This window comes from Staurois parvus, unplaced genomic scaffold (genome assembly GCF_062004578.1).
Source record: "Staurois parvus isolate SC_StPar_1 unplaced genomic scaffold, SC_StPar_1.0 ptg001490l, whole genome shotgun sequence".
NCBI classification, from domain to species: domain Eukaryota; kingdom Metazoa; phylum Chordata; class Amphibia; order Anura; family Ranidae; genus Staurois; species Staurois parvus.
Genome location: NW_028319286.1, coordinates 290660 through 310024, shown reverse-complemented (window position 1 = coordinate 310024; position 19365 = coordinate 290660). Strand labels below are relative to the sequence as shown.

Here is a 19365-nt window from a genome sequence, read left to right as displayed (position 1 = left end):
AGGCCTATAATGTGTGTGGGCATCACATTCGGTTGTGGGCACCCTGGTGGCTCTTCGGTGGAAATCAGAGCCTATGTTTTGTTTAGTCAGATGTGATTTATTCCATTTTGATGTTCAAGGGGTTGGTTTCCGAACCTGAATCTACAGCTGCGCTCTAATGCGAGGGTTCGGAAGCGAAATAATGATTTTTGGAGTTGAAAGTTTAATGCTAGGTTCATCTTGACTTTGTAGGAGTCATGGATTACATTTTGATTTATTCTGCTGTTCTCCAGAGGGCTGGCTGGCTCTGAGGTTAAGTAAACAGTCCCCTTACCTAGTGAAGTTTTGCAACTGCCGGTTCGAATCCCAATCAATCTATTGGACTTTGTGATGATATTTTACTCCTGAAGTAGGAGAACGAAAACATTAACTGATGAGCAGAGGCGAATAGCTCAGTGGATAAGAGTGTTGACCCAGGGTGCCATAGACCCGAGTTCAAATCCACAGAAGCACTGCAGATCTCAAGGGCGATTCCAAGAGAGTGCTTCAGACCCGAAGTGTGACTCCATGAAAGCACTGTAGACCCCAAAGGGCAATTCCATGAAAGTGCTGTAGACTCTGAGGGCAATTGCATGAAAATGCTTCAGATTCAAAGGGTGGATCCACAAGAGAGCTGCAGACCCCAAGTGCAATTCCATGAAAGTGCTGTAGACTCCAAGGGCAAGTACATGGAAGCACAGTAGACTCGAGCTCAAATCCCTGAGTGAAAGCTTGGAGGCCATGGACAACCCACCAGTCTGCTCCAGTCCCAGGTCCCCACAGACCTGTAACATGTGTGGGCATCACATTAGGTTGTGGACACCCCCCTCCTTGGTCCACGGTCTGTGACATCACTGCAACATATATAAATACAATGGGCTGTCTTACCGGGGCAGCCCATTCAAAAAAGAGGGACTTAGATTTAAAATTTTTTTTTTTTTTTTTTTTTTTTTTTTCCTCCCTCCCCTTGGCCTCACCCTATATATACGCACCTTCCCAGGCACTGCACGGTACCTGAACCCCCTGCTGGTAGGACAAGGTAGTGAATCTGAAACATTTTCCACTACCCTGTTCCACCAGCAGGGGAGTCAGGTACTGTGCAGCACTGTGAGGCAGGCATGCTGAGGGATTTGAACTCAGGTCTCCAGCAGACCAATCACAGCTCTTACCCACTGAGCTATCACTGCTTCACACTCATCTCTCTGCTCGTCCTCCTATTTCACCATGTATGGGGAGTAAAAGGGGAAAAAAAAGTATAAGTCCCAACAGGCAAAAAAGAGATATAAAAACTAAAAAAGGCCTACTAAGTAAAACAGGAAAATATTCTAGGTGCCACCAGGCTAAAAAAAGATCAACCAAAAAAGGCCTACTAGATAAAATAGAAGAAAAATATTCTAAGTACCACCAGACAACAAAAAAAAGATAAAAAAAAACAAAAAAGTTCCCAGCAGGTGAATAGAGGAAAAATGTTCTACTTGCCATCAGACATGAAAGGTAAAACAAAGGAAAAATATTCTAGATACCACCAGGCAAAAAAAAAAAAAAAGATAAAAAAAAAATGTTCCCAGCAGGTAAAATAGAGGAAAAATATTCTAGGTGGCACCAGGCAAAAAAAATAAAAATAACAAAAAAAAAGCCTACTAGGTAAAACAGAAAAAAAATAGTCTAGGTACCATCAGGAAAAAAAAAAAAGTTCCCAGCAGGTAAAATAGAGGAAAAATATTCTAGGTGCCACCAGGCAAAAAAGGATAAAAAGATAAAAAATAAAAAAAGTTCCCAGCAGGTAAAATAGAGGAAAAATAGTCTAAGACTGATTAGTTAAAATAGCTGAAATTAGCTGAACCAGTGAAAATAGATGAAAAAAAAAATGATAAGCCCCATTTTTGGAAGGAAGGATTGTAAAGCGTAAACTGTTGGCGATATATAAATCCTGTAATAGTAATCGCAGGACAGCCATTGTTGGTATCTCAGGGTGCGGCTGTAGAGAACGTCTCCTATGCAGGAAGGTAAGTTCCAGCTGCTCCAAGGAATAATGTATCACTGTTTATCAGCCAGCAGAGGGCGCTGTGGTACCATCATCCACACATCCATGGCACTCCTCTGGCACAATGTGACATAAATGATCCTTTTTCAGGCCAATCGTGGGCAGCAGAGGGAGGAGAGTCTACCGCCGGCATAGGGGTAACCTCTTCCTACGTAAGCTTTGTTCACTGTATGCGCTGAATGTAGCGCCACCAGCAGGATAAATAGAGATTGCTGTATGGGAGAGACACCATAGAACCAAAGTGGCTCAGGAAATGCGGCTCTCCTTATAACGACAAAAGGGACAAAAAGGAAAAAGTAAGATATTGTCAAGAAAGTTTTGGATCCTTGTGGTCTCGGTTTTGTTTGATTACCATTTCTGTTTATTACGGGATCTGCTTATCCACATCATTCTATTTATTCTAGATGGTAAGCTCCCAGGATCAGGGCCCTCCTATCCCTCTTGTATTAAACTGCATTGTTGCTGTATTGTCTCCCATTATATTGTAAAGAGCTGAGCAAATTGTTGGCGCCATAAATCCTGTATAATAATAATATATAAATCCTGTATAATAATAATAAGATATAAATGCTGTATAATAAAAATATATAAATCTTGTATAATAATATATAAATCCTGTATAATAATAATAATAATAATATATAAATCCTGTATAATAATAATAATAATAATAATATATAAATCCTGTATAATAATAATATATAAATCCTGTATAATTATAATAATATATAAATCCTGTATAATAATAATATATAAATCCTGTATAATTATAATATATAAATCCTGTATAATAATAATAATAATATATAAATCCTGTATAATAATAATATATAAATCCTGTATAATTATAATATATAAATCCTGTATAATAATAATAATAATTTATGTGTAATCCTACTGTTGGAGTGATGTCATTGTGGATTCCAGAAGTACTGTTCCATTTTCTCTATTATCTTGACAATAAAAGTTGTTTGGATTAATTAAAAAAAAAAAAAGACAAAAGGGACGGGTGCGAAGGACAGTTCTCTATGGAGTGGAGAGGGATTGGAAGACCGGTCAGTTCTTATTCCGAGGGATTCTCCCTCTCTGCTATTATTGAAAGTAAAAGAAAATCCCAGCTGTTGAACAGAAAGTGAGGGGAATCTTCCAATTGGGACACTAATTCTGGTGACAATCAGGGATTCCCTCACTTGGGGGGGGGGGGGCTTCCTCTCACTTCCTGTTTTGGCTGTGGGACAGGAAGTGAAGGGAAATCTCCCCAGATGGGAAAAAAAAAAACAGACAGAGGTTATAGCTCTACCATACTGTATCTCAAAAGAAGAAAAAAAAAGTTTACGCTTTAAAGTGTATGTCACACGTGGTGAAGCCAAGATTCACCCTCTCTATTGGTGACCATTGTCTCCAGTACAGGAAGTGACGGCAAATCCAAACTTTTAGAGTTGTCTCAGGAACAGGCGGTGAAGGTAAATCTTCCAGTATAATATCTAGATGCAAAATCTTGAGTGTGTGATCCACATTCCCTGTATCATCATAAGTAGGGATGCACTGATTGGTGAGTACGAGGACCGATACTTTTGGTCGAGTACTCGCTGACACCGAGGACCGATACTTTTGGTCGAGTACTCGCTGACACCGAGGACCGATACTTTTGGTCGAGTACTTGCTGATACCGAGTACCGATACTTTTGGTCGAGTACTCGCTGATACCGAGGACCGATACTTTTGATCGAGTACTCGCTGATACCGAGTACCGATACTTTTGGTCGAGTACTCGCTGATACCGAGGACCGATACTTTTGGTCGAGTACTCGCCGACACCGAGGACCGATACTTTTGGTCGAGTACTTGCTGATACCGAGTACCGATACTTTTGGTCGAGTACTCGCTGACACCGAGAACCGATACTTTTGGTCGAGTACTCGCCGACACCGAGGACCGATACTTTTGGTCGAGTACTTGCTGATACCGAGTACCGATACTTTTGGTCGAGTACTCGCTGACACCGAGGACCGATACTTTTGGTCGAGTACTTGCTGATACCGAGTACCGATACTTTTGGTCGAGTACTCGCTGATACCGAGTACCGATACTTTTGGTTGAGTACTCGCTGATACCGAGTACCGATACTTTTGGTTGAGTACTCGCTGATACCGAGGACCGATACTTTGCGGTGCAATTTGCATCCATACATTTTATATGAACGCAAAGAACAGCATTGCGATTTGGACAGGAATGCGATTTCTGTCCAAATCGCATGCGGTTTCCCCACTGCTCCTGTGTGAACCCGGGCTTGTCATTGATTTCACACATGCGACCTCCCTGCACCGATCGCATACTGAGCGGAGGGTGGGAGAGAAGGGCGAGTGGGGATGTATACACTGGTGTCATTCACTGGAGGATTGAGGCAGATACTCCGGATTCTCAGCTGTAGGAGAGGAGAGAAAGCCGCAGAATTTGAAATCCCTGCAGCTTTCACTCTTTTCCTTCCAGGGATGACAGTACAGGCTAAGTGACTCTTGATTGGTCAGCACCATGAATACACCGAGTTCACTATGTGAACCACTGATGCAAATTGCGCTACTTCATCTGAATGCCCAGCATAGGATCTCAAAGCTGCTGGTCAGTGCGAATTTGCATGCGGCTTGCAGACATCTGTGCGATTTCATGCACAGATCTCAATGCAAGTCGCACATGAAACTGGCAAAAATAATTCAGGAACCTTTTTTAAAAATCAGTGCAAGTCGAAGTTGCACCGATTTGAATGAATGCAGAGGCATAAATAAGGTGGGTCATGTGATTTTGAACTGTCAAATCGCACGACAGATCGCATTGGTGTGAACGGAGGCTAAAGGAGAAGTACAGCCAAAGCTCATTCAGCTGTGGATCACAGGAGTACAGTTCATTCTGCATTCCTGTGACCCGATTTCAGCCGACGACAGGCTGGGGAAACATCCCAACCATATGGTTAGGATCCACCCAGGAGCTGGACCGATACCCGGCTCAGCCTCTCCAGAGAGCCAGAGCCAGCCGCTCCCTCCCCCTCTCTACAGCCCAGAGCTTCAGTGAGCGCTGGCTGACAGACAGTCCCGCTTTCTACTCAGAGCGGTGAGGAGAACTGAGCGATCAGTTCTCACACTTAGAGCCAGCGGGGGGCAGATGCAGCATTGGATCGACACTGCATCCACCTAGGCAAATGTGATTTTAAAAACAAAAAACAAGCTTCTCTTTTTAAAAAGGTTAAAAACTCCAGCCTTTAGAACCACTTTACGCTTTGACTGGAGTACACCTTTTATGTTCTGTAAGTGCAGACTTGGATCACAGAACAAGCACCCATCAGATTGTCACTTTACAAATCTCAGACACTTTTGTAAGAACTGAACTTTTTTTTTTATATATAAAAAAAACTTACAGAACACACAACTGACCACCATTTCTCAGTGTCTGACTGCAACAGAAAACAGAGGTACTTGACAAGTAGTTTCATGTCTTGTCTGGAAATGGCTCACACTACCCAGACTCAGAGATCACAAGAAATCATCATTGACGTCGTCATCATCATTGTCATCATCATCCCTTGCCAGAGCTTCGATATTGTGAGTGATGTCTGTGATCATGCGGTTGAAGGAGTGGGAGGGCGAGCTTGGCGAGCAGCTGTCGTAGTTCCGCACCGCCGAAGCGGACGTGTTGCTCATGCTGCGCTTTATCCTCCCGAAACTGTCTGTCAGAATTCCTCCATCCCTTATCCCGATGCTCTCCAGGAAACCTTCGAAGTAGCCGATGTCCATGTCAGGGATGAACGGTCTGAGGCCTGGGAAGAAACAACAACCGCTAATGTGATGTCAACATAACATCTGCTCCTGTCTGAGGGAGAATGAAATGCCACAAATCTGACCAAATCTTTCTTTGGAGGCCAAAAAGAGTAATCAGGCCTGATCAGGGGCGGACTGACAACTCGTGGGGCCCCCGGGCAATAGGGGATCATGGAGCCCCTGTGTCCTTTCCCAAACTCAAAAAAGCCTATGAAAAAGGTACCAGGGGCATCTCATGGGGCCCCTTACTGACCCCGGGCCCTCGGGCAGTGCCCGAGTTTCCAAATGGTCAGTCCGCCCCTGGGCCTCATCCAACCGCCCACAGGGATGTCTGTCAGGAATTTATCGCATGAATATGTACCTGTATGTATACAAGTTTTGGGCAATATTTAGACATTTTGCCAAGGCACCCCTGAAGAAACCTCAAGGCACCCCGGGGTGCCTGGGCACCTTTATTGAGAAAGGCTGCTCTAGACTATTCTCAAGGTCATTCCTTCAGGTGGACCTGTCAGCAAAAATTAAACTAGATCCCATCTCTCTCCTCCCCTTCCCACCTTACTAAATATCTGACAGTGCATTTTGTTTTCCTTTCATATATTGGAAATTCCTGATTTTTGCATTGTTGAGTTCATTTCCTTATTCCTAATCTACGCATGGTAAGGGTATGGAGAACCTGACAGAGTCACCGATCAATTGCTCCTCATATTCAGTGCCGGGTGTCACAAATAGCACCCACTTTGTGGTCTCCTCACTGGCTGAACCTTCAAAGTATAGCTCAGTTGCCTGAATCCTGCAGTGTTTCAGCCAGCAAGGGTGCATCCCTGCAGGATTAGGGCATGACCTGGTGTTGATGCCACACACACTCCTGGATCATTCTACCGCCTCTGAGAACCCCGAAGTTATGACCAGGGGCAGCCAACCTGACAAAATCTCTTTCCACGAACCTCTACCCATTGGCAGGATTCTTCCCACACCATACAGATTTCCAATGGTGCCAACTTGCCCTGAAACCTAAAATCTGGTGCTTTTGGGTGTAGGCTACAGTAATGGAGAACCCCAGGAACTCGCTGAAACTCAGAAAAGGGTTTTTACCTTCAAGTGCTGCTTAGAACCCTTCTGAGAAACCATGAAAATAGTCTAGACCAGCCTTTCTCAACAAAGGTGCCCAGGCACCCTGGGGTGCCTTGAGGTTTCTTCAGGGGTGCCTTGGAAAAATGTCTAAAAATTGCCCAAAATTTGTACGCAGTGCATTACATCTTTATTGTACATTTACATTATTCTCTGCCTTCAAGGAGCATACAGTCTAAGGCAGCCTTTCTCAACCAGGGTGTCCAGGCTCCCTGGGGTACCTTAAGGTTTCTTCTGGGGTGCCTTGGCAAAATGTCTAAAAATTGCCCAAAAACATGTATACAAGCCAGGGGGTGGAACAAGGCTGCCTTTTACTTACACAAAGCCACAGGTTTTCATTGTGCGCCATTACGACCTTCTAGTTGCTGGCGGCCTGACAACCAATGACATCATCATTTGATAAGGAGGTTGTCAGCCGCCTGCACAGCATCTTCCCTGCCCCTCTCCGTCAGTGCTGGGGTCACATTAGCTCAGTGATGGAGAACTGAGGGAGAAGAGAAACATTGGGCGATACCATTTCAATTCCCAAAACGCATCTGAAATCGCAGCAGTGTGAACCAGCCCTTAGAAACCTTAGACCAGTGTTTCTCAACCTTTTTTCAGTTAAGATTATGGACAGTCCTGAGGCACCTTTGAAAATTATGGATAGTCCCGAGGCACCCTTGAAAATTATGAACAGTCCCGAGGCACCCTTGAAAATTATGGACAGTCTCGAGGCACCCTTGAAAATTATGGACAGTCTCGAGGCACCCTTGAAAATTATGGACAGTCCCGAGGCACCCTTGAAAATTATGGACAGTCTCGAGGCACCCTTGAAAATTATGGACAGTCTCGAGGCACCCTTGAAAATTATGGACAGTCTCGAGGCACCCTTGAAAATCATGGACAGTTCCAAGGCACCCCATTCTAAAAAGAGAAAAACTATTCTAATAGTTTTATATAACGCAGCAACATCCACACATGTAGGACTCCCAACATTAGAGGGGATTTATTCTTCCAAAGCAAATACACTTTTGCACACTGGTACTGACTAGTATTCCAGTGTTTCTCCTCTCCCTCAGTTTTTCTCCATCATTAAGCTAGTGTAACGCCAGCACTGATGGAGGGGCAGGGAAGGGTCAAACTAGGATGCAGTGCAGGCAGCAGACATACTTCTTATCAACTGATGTTATTAGTTGTCAGGACGCTGGCGGTTAGAAGGTCGTAATGGTGCACAATGAATACCTGTGGCTTTGTGTAACTAAAAGGCGGGCTTGTTCCACCCGCTGGCTTGTATACAATTTTTGGGATATTTTGCCAAGGCACCCCTGAAGGAACCTCAAAGCACCCCTAAAGAAACCCCAAGGCACCCCAGAAGAAACCTCAAGGCACCCCTGAAGAAACCTCAAGGCACCCCTGAAGAAACCTCAAGGCACTCCTGAAGAAACCTCAAGGCACCCCAGACGAAACCTCAAGGCACCCCTGAAGAAACCTCAAGGCACCCCTGAAGAAACCTCAAGGCACTCCTGAAGAAACCTCAAGGCACCCCAGACGAAACCTCAAGGCACCCCTGAAGGAACCTCAAGGCACCCCAGAGTGCCTGGGCACCCTGGTTGAGAAAGGCTGCCTTAGATTGTACGCTCCTTGAAGGCAGGGACTGATGTGAATGTACAATATATATGTAAAGCTCTGCGTACATTGATGGCGCTATATAAGTACCTGTAATATAGAAATAAATATGGTCTTACAGCATTAATTGTCTATATTTTTATGCAGAAACATTTTAAACCCCCTGGCTGCGAAGTCCCAGCATAAGGAAGGCATCGCTACTTCGATGTTACAGCTGTGATTCATACCAAGCAGAAGGAACTTTCTGTTTTCTCCGTACAGATGCAGCAGCTCCCGGCAGTAGTCCTTCACATCCATCCCAAGGCGATATTCACGCAGGAGACACGCAAAGCGATAGATCTCCACAGGGGCCAACTTGTTTCTCAACTAGAAAGATAAAAAGTTCCAAAATGACTACACAGCAGTGGACAGAACTACTCATCCTCAGAGAGGGCCGCCTCTTACGCTGCAGCTGCCGGCCAATGAAAACAATGCCCGCTGAGACTTGCAGTTCCCCGCCAGCAGTGGGAAAGCAACGCTTGACTATGGGCATGATATCAATCTGAAATTCCAGTTTTGCGTAATAAAAACTGAAATAAAGATTAAAGGGCTAGTTCACATTGGATGCAGTCCAGTGCATTTTTTTTTCTGCATCAAAAACGCATGCACAGTGTTTTCCATGTATTGCAATGGCCCTCGCTCACACCAGTGCAGCCAGTTTCTGGTGCAGTAAAAAAAGCAGAGCATTCTGCATTTTTTCTGCACAGAACCGTACTGGAACGCAGCAAACCGCATCAAAACTGCACCAGAGCTGCGTGTGATGTGAACTGTAAGCAAAAACGTATCCGGAATGTATTTTTGTGGTGTGAACTGGCCCATAGACCAAAGAAAAAAAACAAATGCGAATGCTCTTTGTATTCTCACAGTGATCATGTAATCCTGCAGCTGCTCCAGGGGCACTCCACTCTGATCGCCGTCGCTGGCGCCTGATGCCAGACTCTGCTCAGACATTGCGAAGGAAGGAGACGACTCGCCGCTGTAATGCGCTTCGAATGTGTCGTGAGAGCCATTACTGAGAGGAGAAAGAAGAGATCTGTAATTGTCAGAACGAAGGAGTTCCTCTTATAGAGAAGCTAAGTGTGCTTCTGCATTATTAAGTGCTGATCACTGTACGAGCGCCAGGCTTTATTGGAATGTAGGAAAAAGAATGGATTACCTTTGCTGTGCCGGAGGATTCATTCTCAGCACCCGAGCCGGCACAGCGCTCACTCCTAATACTGGTATACAGACGTGTGGGCATGGTGTCGGAGCTAAAGATGGAGGAGGTTGTCCGTTTTCTTCAAGCCTTCCTGCTCCAGATCCCACTTCCCCCATCTACAGTATTGCACTTACCCTTTGTGGCATTATGTTCGCAGAAGGCTTTACCCCCCCGGTTCATATCTACGGCGGTGCGGGCCGTGTTTTGCACGGGCACGAGAGCCCATTCATTTGAATGGACTCCCGTGCCCCGTGACACGCAGGGAAGAAGTCCCGGCACTTCTTTGGAAAACGCAGCCGAGGTTCCCAGGACGGTTGTGTTTTCCAGTGCGGGCGGCATGCCATTAGAACTAATGACACCACCCGCGGGTCCGCAATTCTCTGTGCGGGTGGTGCGGCTGCACGGATTTTCATGCGGATCCACAGCGGCACCACCCACACAGATGTGATCCTAGGGTCATTCATGTAGAGTCCAGGACCAGGCCGCTATAATGCTTTACAACTAAAAGTACTGTTACCTTTTAGGGCCGGTACACACTTCCGGATGCGTTTCCGCATGCGCGTTTTTGACGCGGTTCAGTACGTTTTTTTTGCATTCCAGTTCATTTTTTCCCTTCTCTTTTTCTTCAATTTAAATAGGAACATGTGCATTCCTGTGCGTTTTTGGCGCATTACGCTGCATTTTTGGTGCATTATGCTGCATTTTTGGTGCTCTGTTCCAGTACAGTTCTGTGCAGAAAAAAATGCACCGTTCTCCTTTTATTTCTGCACTGGAACGGCAAGCACTGATGTGAACTATGGCATTGACTGCCATATCACCTACTTTCTGTGCGTTTTGGACGCAGAAAAAAAAAGCAACTGAAACGCATGGAGTGTGAACTGGCCCTTAAACAGACAAATTAAAAAAGGGCTCTTGCTTAAAATGTTATTACAGGGCCTCAAATATGAACTGTCTGCGTTGCTCCCACTTCCAGTCACACTCTCAGATTTCTATTACAAGTTGCACTTTCTCACCGACCAATAGGAAGATCTGGAAGGGAGTGGGACCAAGTGCGACCCAGTGTTCTCCCAGATCTTCCTATTGGTCTGTAAGCTAACCATATTCTGGTCACAAATTTCTATGATCGGGCAGATGGGAGTTGTCTTGTTAACAATAACAACCACTCATTTCAATGGCTTCTTCAGTTTGATTGTAAACCTCAGACACGAAATATGAACAAAGCATATCCCTCTATAGTTTGTACTTGTCTCACTCCAGAGCACTAAGTGTAATTTCTGGCCGCTGCCTCTTTCCTTTGCTATCTACACAAGTCGTCTCTGGCAAGCTTTCCTGACACCAAGTCAAAAAAGGTGACACAGGAGGGACCTCCAGCAGATTGATAGTCTGTGTGAAGTGGGTGTGTCCCTTCCCTCCAATCAGCTCTCAGAGCTCTCCTCACTGAGCATAACTTCAGCTCCCCGCCCTCTGCTCATCAAAGTAAGTCACCAGTCACACCGCTGCAATTTAAAATTGTGCGATTTGAGGTGCAATTTCTGAAGACTTTATTGTGACTTGTGAAGATTTTAAAAAATTTCTTGCGATTTCCATTCTATTCTCTGTATGTGAAATCGCAACAAAACTGCAGAAAAGGTAATACAAGAACTACAGGAGAAATCACGCTGCAGCAAATCGCACAGGTTAAGACACTGACATTCATTAGATGCGATTTCAATTTGCAAATCACACCGGTATGACCGGACACTCAGTGCCCAGTTATAACAGCGCAATTTCAGGTGCGATTTGGGAATTGAAATCTGAACTTGCATCTAATGGATGTCAGCGTCTTCACACGTGTGATTTGCTGCAGTGCGATTTTTAAAGTAGTTCTTGCATTACCTTTTCTGCAGTTTTGTTGCGATTTCACATACACAGAATAGAATGGAAATCGCACTGCAAATTGCAAGAAATCATTGAAAATCATAATCATCGCAACTAAGTCTTCAGAAATTGCACCTGAAATCGTGCAGAAATTACACACAAATCGTGCAATTTTAAATAGCAGCGACAGGTGACTAAATGTGTAAATTGTCACATGCCTGATGAAGGGGTCCTGCAATACTCCGAAACGTTGCCTATGGTCACATGCCTGATAAAGGGGTCCTGCAATACTCCGAAACGTTGCCTATGGTCACATGCCTGATAAAGGGGTCCTGCAATACTCCGAAACGTTGCCTATGGTCACATGCCTGATAAAGGGGTCCTGCAATACTCCGAAACATTGCCTATGGTCACATGCCTGATGAAGGGGTCCTGCGAGACTCTGAAACGTTGCCTATGGTCACATGCCTGATGAAGGCGTCCTGCGAGACTCCGAAACGTTGCCTATGGTCACAAGCCTGATGAAGGGGTCCTACGAGACTCCGAAACGTTGCCTATGGTCACAAGCCTGATGAAGGGGTCCCACGAGACTCCGAAACATTTCCTATGGTCACAAGCCTGATGAAGGGGTCCTGCAATACTCCGAAACATTGCCTATGGTCACATGCCTGATGAAGGGGTCCTGCAATACTCCGAAACATTGCCTATGGTCACATGCCTGATGAAGGGGTCCTGCAATACTCTGAAACGTTGCCTATGGTCACATGCCTAATGAAGGGGTCCTGCAATACTCCGAAACGTTGCCTATGGTCACATGCCTGATGAAGGGGTCCTGCAATACTCCGAAACGTTGCCTATGGTCACATGCCTGATAAAGGGGTCCTGCAATACTCCGAAACATTGCCTATGGTCACATGCCCGATGAAGGGGTCCTGCGAGACTCCGAAACGTTGCCTATGGTCACATGCCTGATAAAGGGGTCCTGCAATACTCCGAAACATTGCCTATGGTCACATGCCTGATGAAGGGGTCCTGCAATACTCCGAAACGTTGCCTATGGTCACATGCCTGATAAAGGGGTCCTGCAATACTCCGAAACATTGCCTATGGTCACATGCCTGATGAAGGGGTCCTGCGAGACTCTGAAACGTTGCCTATGGTCACAAGCCTGATGAAGTGGTCCTACGAGACTCCGAAACGTTGCCTATGGTCACAAGCCTGATGAAGGGGTCCCAGGAGACTCCGAAACGTTTCCTATGGTCACAAGCCTGATGAAGGGGTCCTACGAGACTCCGAAACGTTGCCTATGGTCACAAGCCTGATGAAGGGGTCCTACGAGACTCCGAAACGTTGCCTATGGTCACAAGCCTGATGAAGGGGTCCTGCGAGACTCCGAAACGTTGCCTATGGTCACAAGCCTGATGAAGGGGTCCTACGAGACTCCGAAACGTTGCCTTGCTGTAACGATGTGATCGTTCATTAAAACGTTTGGACCCATATTGGTGATCCTTGGTGTGCCGGTGACATTCTCCCTCGCTGATTCTGTTCGGTTCCAGCCGACGGTCGCTGCAGCACCCACTTATACACACAGCCATTTGTAATGAAGGAATGTGTGCGTTTGGATTGTACACTTAAATGTGTAAATTCTTCACTTTGAATGGATGAAGGGGACAGGCAGATAAACAGGTACAACTTTTGTAGGAGGATTTGTTTAATCTCTGTGTATCTCCTGAAGCCAGGCTCTTCACTGGGTATATGTCAGGGTTCACAACCACTTTTACTGAGAGGTAAATATTACCCATCATGAAACCTGTACTAGTGATCCAGTCGTCATAGTTCACCGACCATAATGTAGGTAGGTTTACAGGGGCCTTGGATTACGGCGGCTGCAAATATTTATCATTCTAATGGACCATCTACTGTCTACAGCTGACTGCCAACAGCTTTCCACCTTGTGCACACTTCCCCCATAGCAGCAAATTAAATTTGATGATCTCTCGCTAGGTGCAGTCAGTACTTCAAGAGCTTGCGCTGGTTATATACAGAGGTCAGATAATGAACCATTCACAGATGCAATATTAGCACCCTAAAAACCTTACAGGGAAGATGGGGTACCCACTGCTACCGGGGGGCAATAATAATAGGAGAAGGTCCGTGTGCAGCGTGTAAGAGAGACAACTAATCATACAGAGAGTTCCGTATGTCAGAACTTACAAAGAGCTGCAGCAGCTGTAGTCTGCATCATAGGAGAACGTCCCATCTGTGTGTGAGCTGTCACCTGAAATAAAGCACAAGGTGAAAGGAGGTAAATGTAAAAACACCTCACCATGAGTTCAGGGTGTAAAACTGAGAATACACCCAGCATACTCATCACATGTCAAACACATGGCCCGCGGGCCAAATCTGCCCACCAGACCACTTCATGTGGCCCTCACACCTCTTCTGCAGCTGCAGCCCCCCCTTCATCTCCACCCCACATTGTCTCAGCAGTCGGCAGCAGAGAGGAGGACAAAACTCAATTGTCAGACCCTGCGCTTCTCTGTACAGCAGCGGAGAGGCTCATCTCTGCCCCCTCCCCCTTATCTCAGCAGTCGGCAGCAGAGAGGAGGACAAAACGCATCTGTCAGATCCTGCGCTTCTCTGTACAGCAGCGGAGAGGCTCATCTCTGCCCCCTCCTTCCTTATCTCAGCAGTCGGCAGCAGACAGGAGGACAGAATTCATCTGTCAGATCCTGAGCTTCTCTGTGCAGCAGCGGAGAGGCTCATCTCTGCCCCCTCCTTCCTTATCTCAGCAGTCGGCAGCAGACAGGAGGACAGAATTCATCTGTCAGATCCTGAGCTTCTCTGTGCAGCAGCGGAGAGGCTCATCTCTGCCCCCTCCCCCTTATCTCAGCAGTCGGCAGCAGAGAGGAGGACAAAACGCATCTGTCAGATCCTGCGCTTCTCTGTACAGCAGCGGAGAGGCTCATCTCTGCCCCTCCCCCTTATCTCAGCAGTCGGCAGCAGAGAGGAGGACAAAACGCATCTGTCAGATCCTGCGCTTCTCTGTACAGCAGCGGAGAGGCTCATCTCTGCCCCCTCCCCCTTATCCCAGCAGTTGGCAGCAGAGAGGAGGACAAAACTCATCTGTCAGATCCTGGGCTTCTCTGTACAGCAGCGGAGAGGCTCATCTCTGCCCCCTCCCCCTTATCCCAGCAGTCGGCAGCAGAGAGGAGGACAAAACTCATCTGTCAGATCCTGGGCTTCTCTGTACAGCAGCGGAGAGGCTCATCTCTGCCCCCTCCCCCTTATCCCAGCAGTCAGCAGCAGACAGGAGGACAAATCTCCTCCTACAGATCCTGCCCCTCCCTTGTCTCCGCCTCCCCCGATCTCAGCATTCAGCAGATTCCGGCAAATGACTCCAGCCCTCCTCTGGTCCTCCTCCAGACCAGGCACTTTTTGCTTCCCAGCTCTGTCCCCAGCTTCTTCCCAGCAGCAGCACAAGGTAAGGGGGGAGCACTGTGATGTAGGGGAGGGTGGGTCACCTGAATGAGTGAGTTTAGTATTACACAGCAATATGAATCCGGACATTGGCAGCCCAAACATGCCACTTTATCTTAGGTCAATGGCTGCATGTGCAGAATCACCCAGGGGCAGATCCCCTCTATAACGAGAGCTGACAATGTATTCTGAGGGGAAAATGACAGATCATAAAAGAGCAACCTTAACCTTTATACACACGCACACGCAGGGGTGTCCCTAGGGCTGGTGTCACCCGGTGCGGTAACACTTGGCGACACCCCCTCCGACGATCCCCGCAGAATGGATCGGATCTGCGGATTGAGCATAATGGATTGGACTCCGATTCATTATGCTCAATCCGCAGATCCCATCAATCCTGCGGGGATCGTCGGCTTGCTTTACGACTTACCTTTTCATGGAGCGTGTACGGTGTGACCTCGTATAGGCTGCATCCCGACAGATCCCTGCAGGATGGATCGGATCTGTGGATTGAGCATAATGGATGGGACTCCAATCCATTATGCTGCCCAATCCGCAGATCCCATCCATCCTGCGGGGATCGTCGGCTTGCTTTACAACTTACCTTTTCGTGGAGCGGATCCGGTGTCACCCCGTATAGGCTGCATGCCGACGATCCCCGCAGGATGGATCGGATCTGCGGATTGGGCAGCATAATGGATCGAACTTTGATCCATTATGCTCAATCCACAGATCCGATCCATCCTGCGGGGATTGTCGGCTTGCTTTACAACTTACCTTTTCATGGAGCGGGTCCGGTGTCCCCCCGTGCAGTAGGTGTCACCCGGTGCGACGCGCACCGCACCTGTCTAGGGACGCCCCTGCGCACACGCATACACCCGCACACACACACACGCAATCTTACAGCGTGACAGCCAAGGTCTTTCTGGCGGTGATGTATAGTGGTACCCAGCCCGGTCCACACATTCAATGCTCTGGTCTCCGTAGATGATTTGGAAAACTTGGCAGATGAGAGCGCAGGATTCCTCCGCAGCATCCTGACAGGATACAGAAAACAGATTCGATTTTTACCTTCCGAACACTTCATAAACCCTGACAGGTTCATTCAATGTGTGATGCTGTGTGCAGAGGCCAGGTCTACAGGGCACTCGCTTTATGAAAAGTCCCTGGCTGGCTTTTTTTTTTTCTACTCTTTGCTGCAGTGAAAAATATTCGTATTGAAAAATGTCTTCTAAGCCAAGATTTGACCATTATTGGTATTGTTTGCATTCCTCTTCCCAAAATCAGTGATCACGGGCCCAGATATCAGATGACAGTCCTGCAACCTACCTTACGTAAGTGATTGTAAACCCTTCCATATACCCAGTGAAGTGAATGGCCTCAGGTGATACACAGAGATGAAACAAATCCTCCTACATAAGTTGTACCTTTTTACCTGCAGCCTTGTCTACTCTACATGAATGTACAAATTGTATATTAAAGTGCAGCGCTGCACTTTACTATACAATTTTTTATGGGATTTGTTGCCTTTACCTTTTGCGCTAGCAGCTTCTAGATATCAGCGCTCGCCATATACTTTGCAATAATTGCTGAATTTTTAAAGCTTGTCTGAGATTTCAGAACAAAAGGGGCATTGTCTACTCTACATGAATGTATAAATTGTATATTAAAGTGCAGCGCTGCACTTTACTATACAATTTTTTATGGGATTTGTTGCCTTTACCTTTTGCGCTAGCAGCTTCTAGATATCAGCGCTCGCCATATACTTTGCAATAATTGCTGAATTTATAAAGCTTGTCTGAGATTTCAGAACAAAAGGGGCATTGTCTACTCTACATGAATGTATAAATTGTATATTAAAGTGCAGCGCTGCACTTTACTATACAATTTTTTATGGGATTTGTTGCCTTTACCTTTTGCGCTAGCAGCTTCTAGATATCAGCGCTCGCCATATACTTTGCAATAATTGCTGAATTTATAAAGCTTGTCTGAGATTTCAGAAAAAAAGGGGCATTGTCTACTCTACATGAATGTATAAATTGTATATTAAAGTGCAGCGCTGCACTTTACTATACAATTTTTTATGGGATTTGTTGCCTTTACCTTTTGCGCTAGCAGCTTCTAGATATCAGTGCTCGCCATATACTTTGCAATTATTGATGAATTTATAAAGCTTGTCTGAGATTTCAGAACAAAAGGGGCGGAGAGCTGAAGTTACGCTCCGCAGAGGTTAGTGAGGAGAGCTCTGGGAGCTGATTGGAGGGAAGAGACACATTCCCCCTTTCGCACAGCACACAGGAACAGAGCTGAGGCTGTCCATTTGTTGTAGGTCCCTCCCCGTCACCATTTTTCTCTTGGTGTCAGGAAAACGTGTCAGAAGTGATTCATGCTGTTAGTAGAGGAACTAAGCAGCAGAATGAAATGACACTTAGTGCTCCTAATTTAGACAAGTACACACTAGGTTTCTGCCCTGTCACCATTTTTCCATTCAAAGTGCAAAATTTATAAAGCTTGAAGAGCTGTCAAAAAAAAAAAAAAAGGTGCGTGAAGAGCTTAAGTTAAGTTAGTTTATAAAGCTTGTCTGAGATTTCAGAACAAAAGAGGCAGAGAGCTGAAGTTAAGCTCTGCAGAGCTCAGTGAGGAGAGTTCTGGTTGCTGACTGGAGGGAAGGGACACACCCTCCTCCACACAGCTCACAGGAACAGAGCTCAGAGCTAAGGCTATCAATCTGCTGTAGGCCCCTCCCCTGTCACCATTTTTCTCTTGGTGTCAGGAAAGCTTGTCAGAGGTGATTCATGCTGTTAGCAGAGGAACTAAGCAGCAGAAGAAAATTACACTCAGTGCTCTTAATTGAGACGAGTGCACACTATAGAGGGATATGCTTTGTTCATATTTCATATCTGAGGTTTAAAACCACTTCAGGCATACATAAAGGTTAGCAAATCCTGTCCAATGGCTAATATACCTCCTGATAAGTAGCCACTAGGGCTGTTTCCAGTATATCCTTCTTCCTCTGCATGAGTCAAGCATTGAAGTGGTTTAGGACGCCATTGGTGAAAAGACAGTCACCCCCTAGGTGGATCATCCTTCTTATAGTACAGGTGAAGGGATATTCATTGTGGATACAACAAAAAGGACGCAGGCATGGGGCTACTAAAGCCCTGCTAGGAATTATTGATATACTGTAGTTAATAAAAAGGGAACTCTTCTTCCAAATAGGTAAATGTCTTGGACATGCTGCCCTCCAACTTCATTTAAAGTACTTTTTGAGTCCCCGGAAAATTATTGACACTTATAAAGTCCAGAAGGAGAGAGAGACAAAAAGAGAGTGAGGATGGACAAAGTGCAAGAGATTCCCCCCCCCCCCCCCCCATATAACTAAAGACACGGGAATTCTGTATTTCAAAAGAGAGAGAGGAGAGGAGAGAAAAAAATAGCAAATTTTTCTTATATGGAATAAAATGCCATCTTGATGGAAATGTATGTAAAAGTGACTCCGCCACTTCCTGTTCCTTCCCTGTTCCGCCATTGATCTCTGCTATGTCAAGCATACAAAAGATATTTATTATCCAGGAATGTTGGATGGCAGGTTCCCCCCTATGAGCCCCAGGATTCCTCCCACCGGACCCTGCGTTACTAGTGTGTTCTGTAGTGATGAAGGGGCCAACGGAAGGAACCACATTATGCAGGGGGGAGCTGGAGTCCGACACTCCTGGAAGTGTCTGATGGAGAAGGAACCACATCATACAGGGGGAACCTGGAATCCAACACTCCTGGAAGTGTCTGATGGAGAAGGAACCACATCACGCAGGGGGGAGCTGGAATCCAACACTCCTGGAAGTGTCTGATGGAGAAGGAACCACATCACGCAGGGGGGAGCTGGAATCCGACACTCCCGGAAGTGTCTGATGGAGAAGGAACCACATCATGCACAGGGAACCTGGAATCCAACACTCCTGGAAGTGTCTGATGGAGAAGGAACCACATCACGCAGGGGGGAGCTGGAATCCGACACTCCCGGAAGTGTCTGATGGAGAAGGAACCACATCACGCAAGGGGGAACTGGAGTCCGACACTCCTGGAAGTGTCTGATGGAGAAGGAACCACATCATGCAGGGGGGAGCTGGAATCCGACACTCCTGGAAGTGTCTGATGCAGAAGGAACCACATCATGCAAGGGGGAG

The 19365-nt window shown here is 46.2% G+C and overlaps 1 protein-coding gene and 1 long non-coding RNA gene across 2 annotated transcripts in view; one reads left to right on the top strand and one right to left on the bottom strand.

The window, feature by feature from the left end:
- Window positions 1-969: 969 nt before the first annotated feature.
- LOC149435534 (uncharacterized) lies at window positions 970-9209 on the top strand. The gene is made up of 2 exons (XR_016308458.1): window positions 970-2358; window positions 8755-9209. It is a non-coding gene; the product is annotated as an uncharacterized LOC149435534 (long non-coding RNA).
- Window positions 5426-19365, bottom strand: part of CCM2L (CCM2 like scaffold protein) — a 31282-nt gene continuing 17342 nt past the window's right edge. Inside the window, exons 6-10 of the mRNA XM_089662542.1 lie at window positions 16086-16218; window positions 13916-13979; window positions 9511-9658; window positions 8835-8973; window positions 5426-5870 (exon numbers count right to left, since the gene is read on the bottom strand). Coding sequence (XP_089518668.1) covers window positions 5587-5870; window positions 8835-8973; window positions 9511-9658; window positions 13916-13979; window positions 16086-16218 — 768 coding nt within the window. The 3' untranslated portion in view covers window positions 5426-5586. The remainder of the gene's footprint in view (window positions 5871-8834; window positions 8974-9510; window positions 9659-13915; window positions 13980-16085; window positions 16219-19365) is intronic.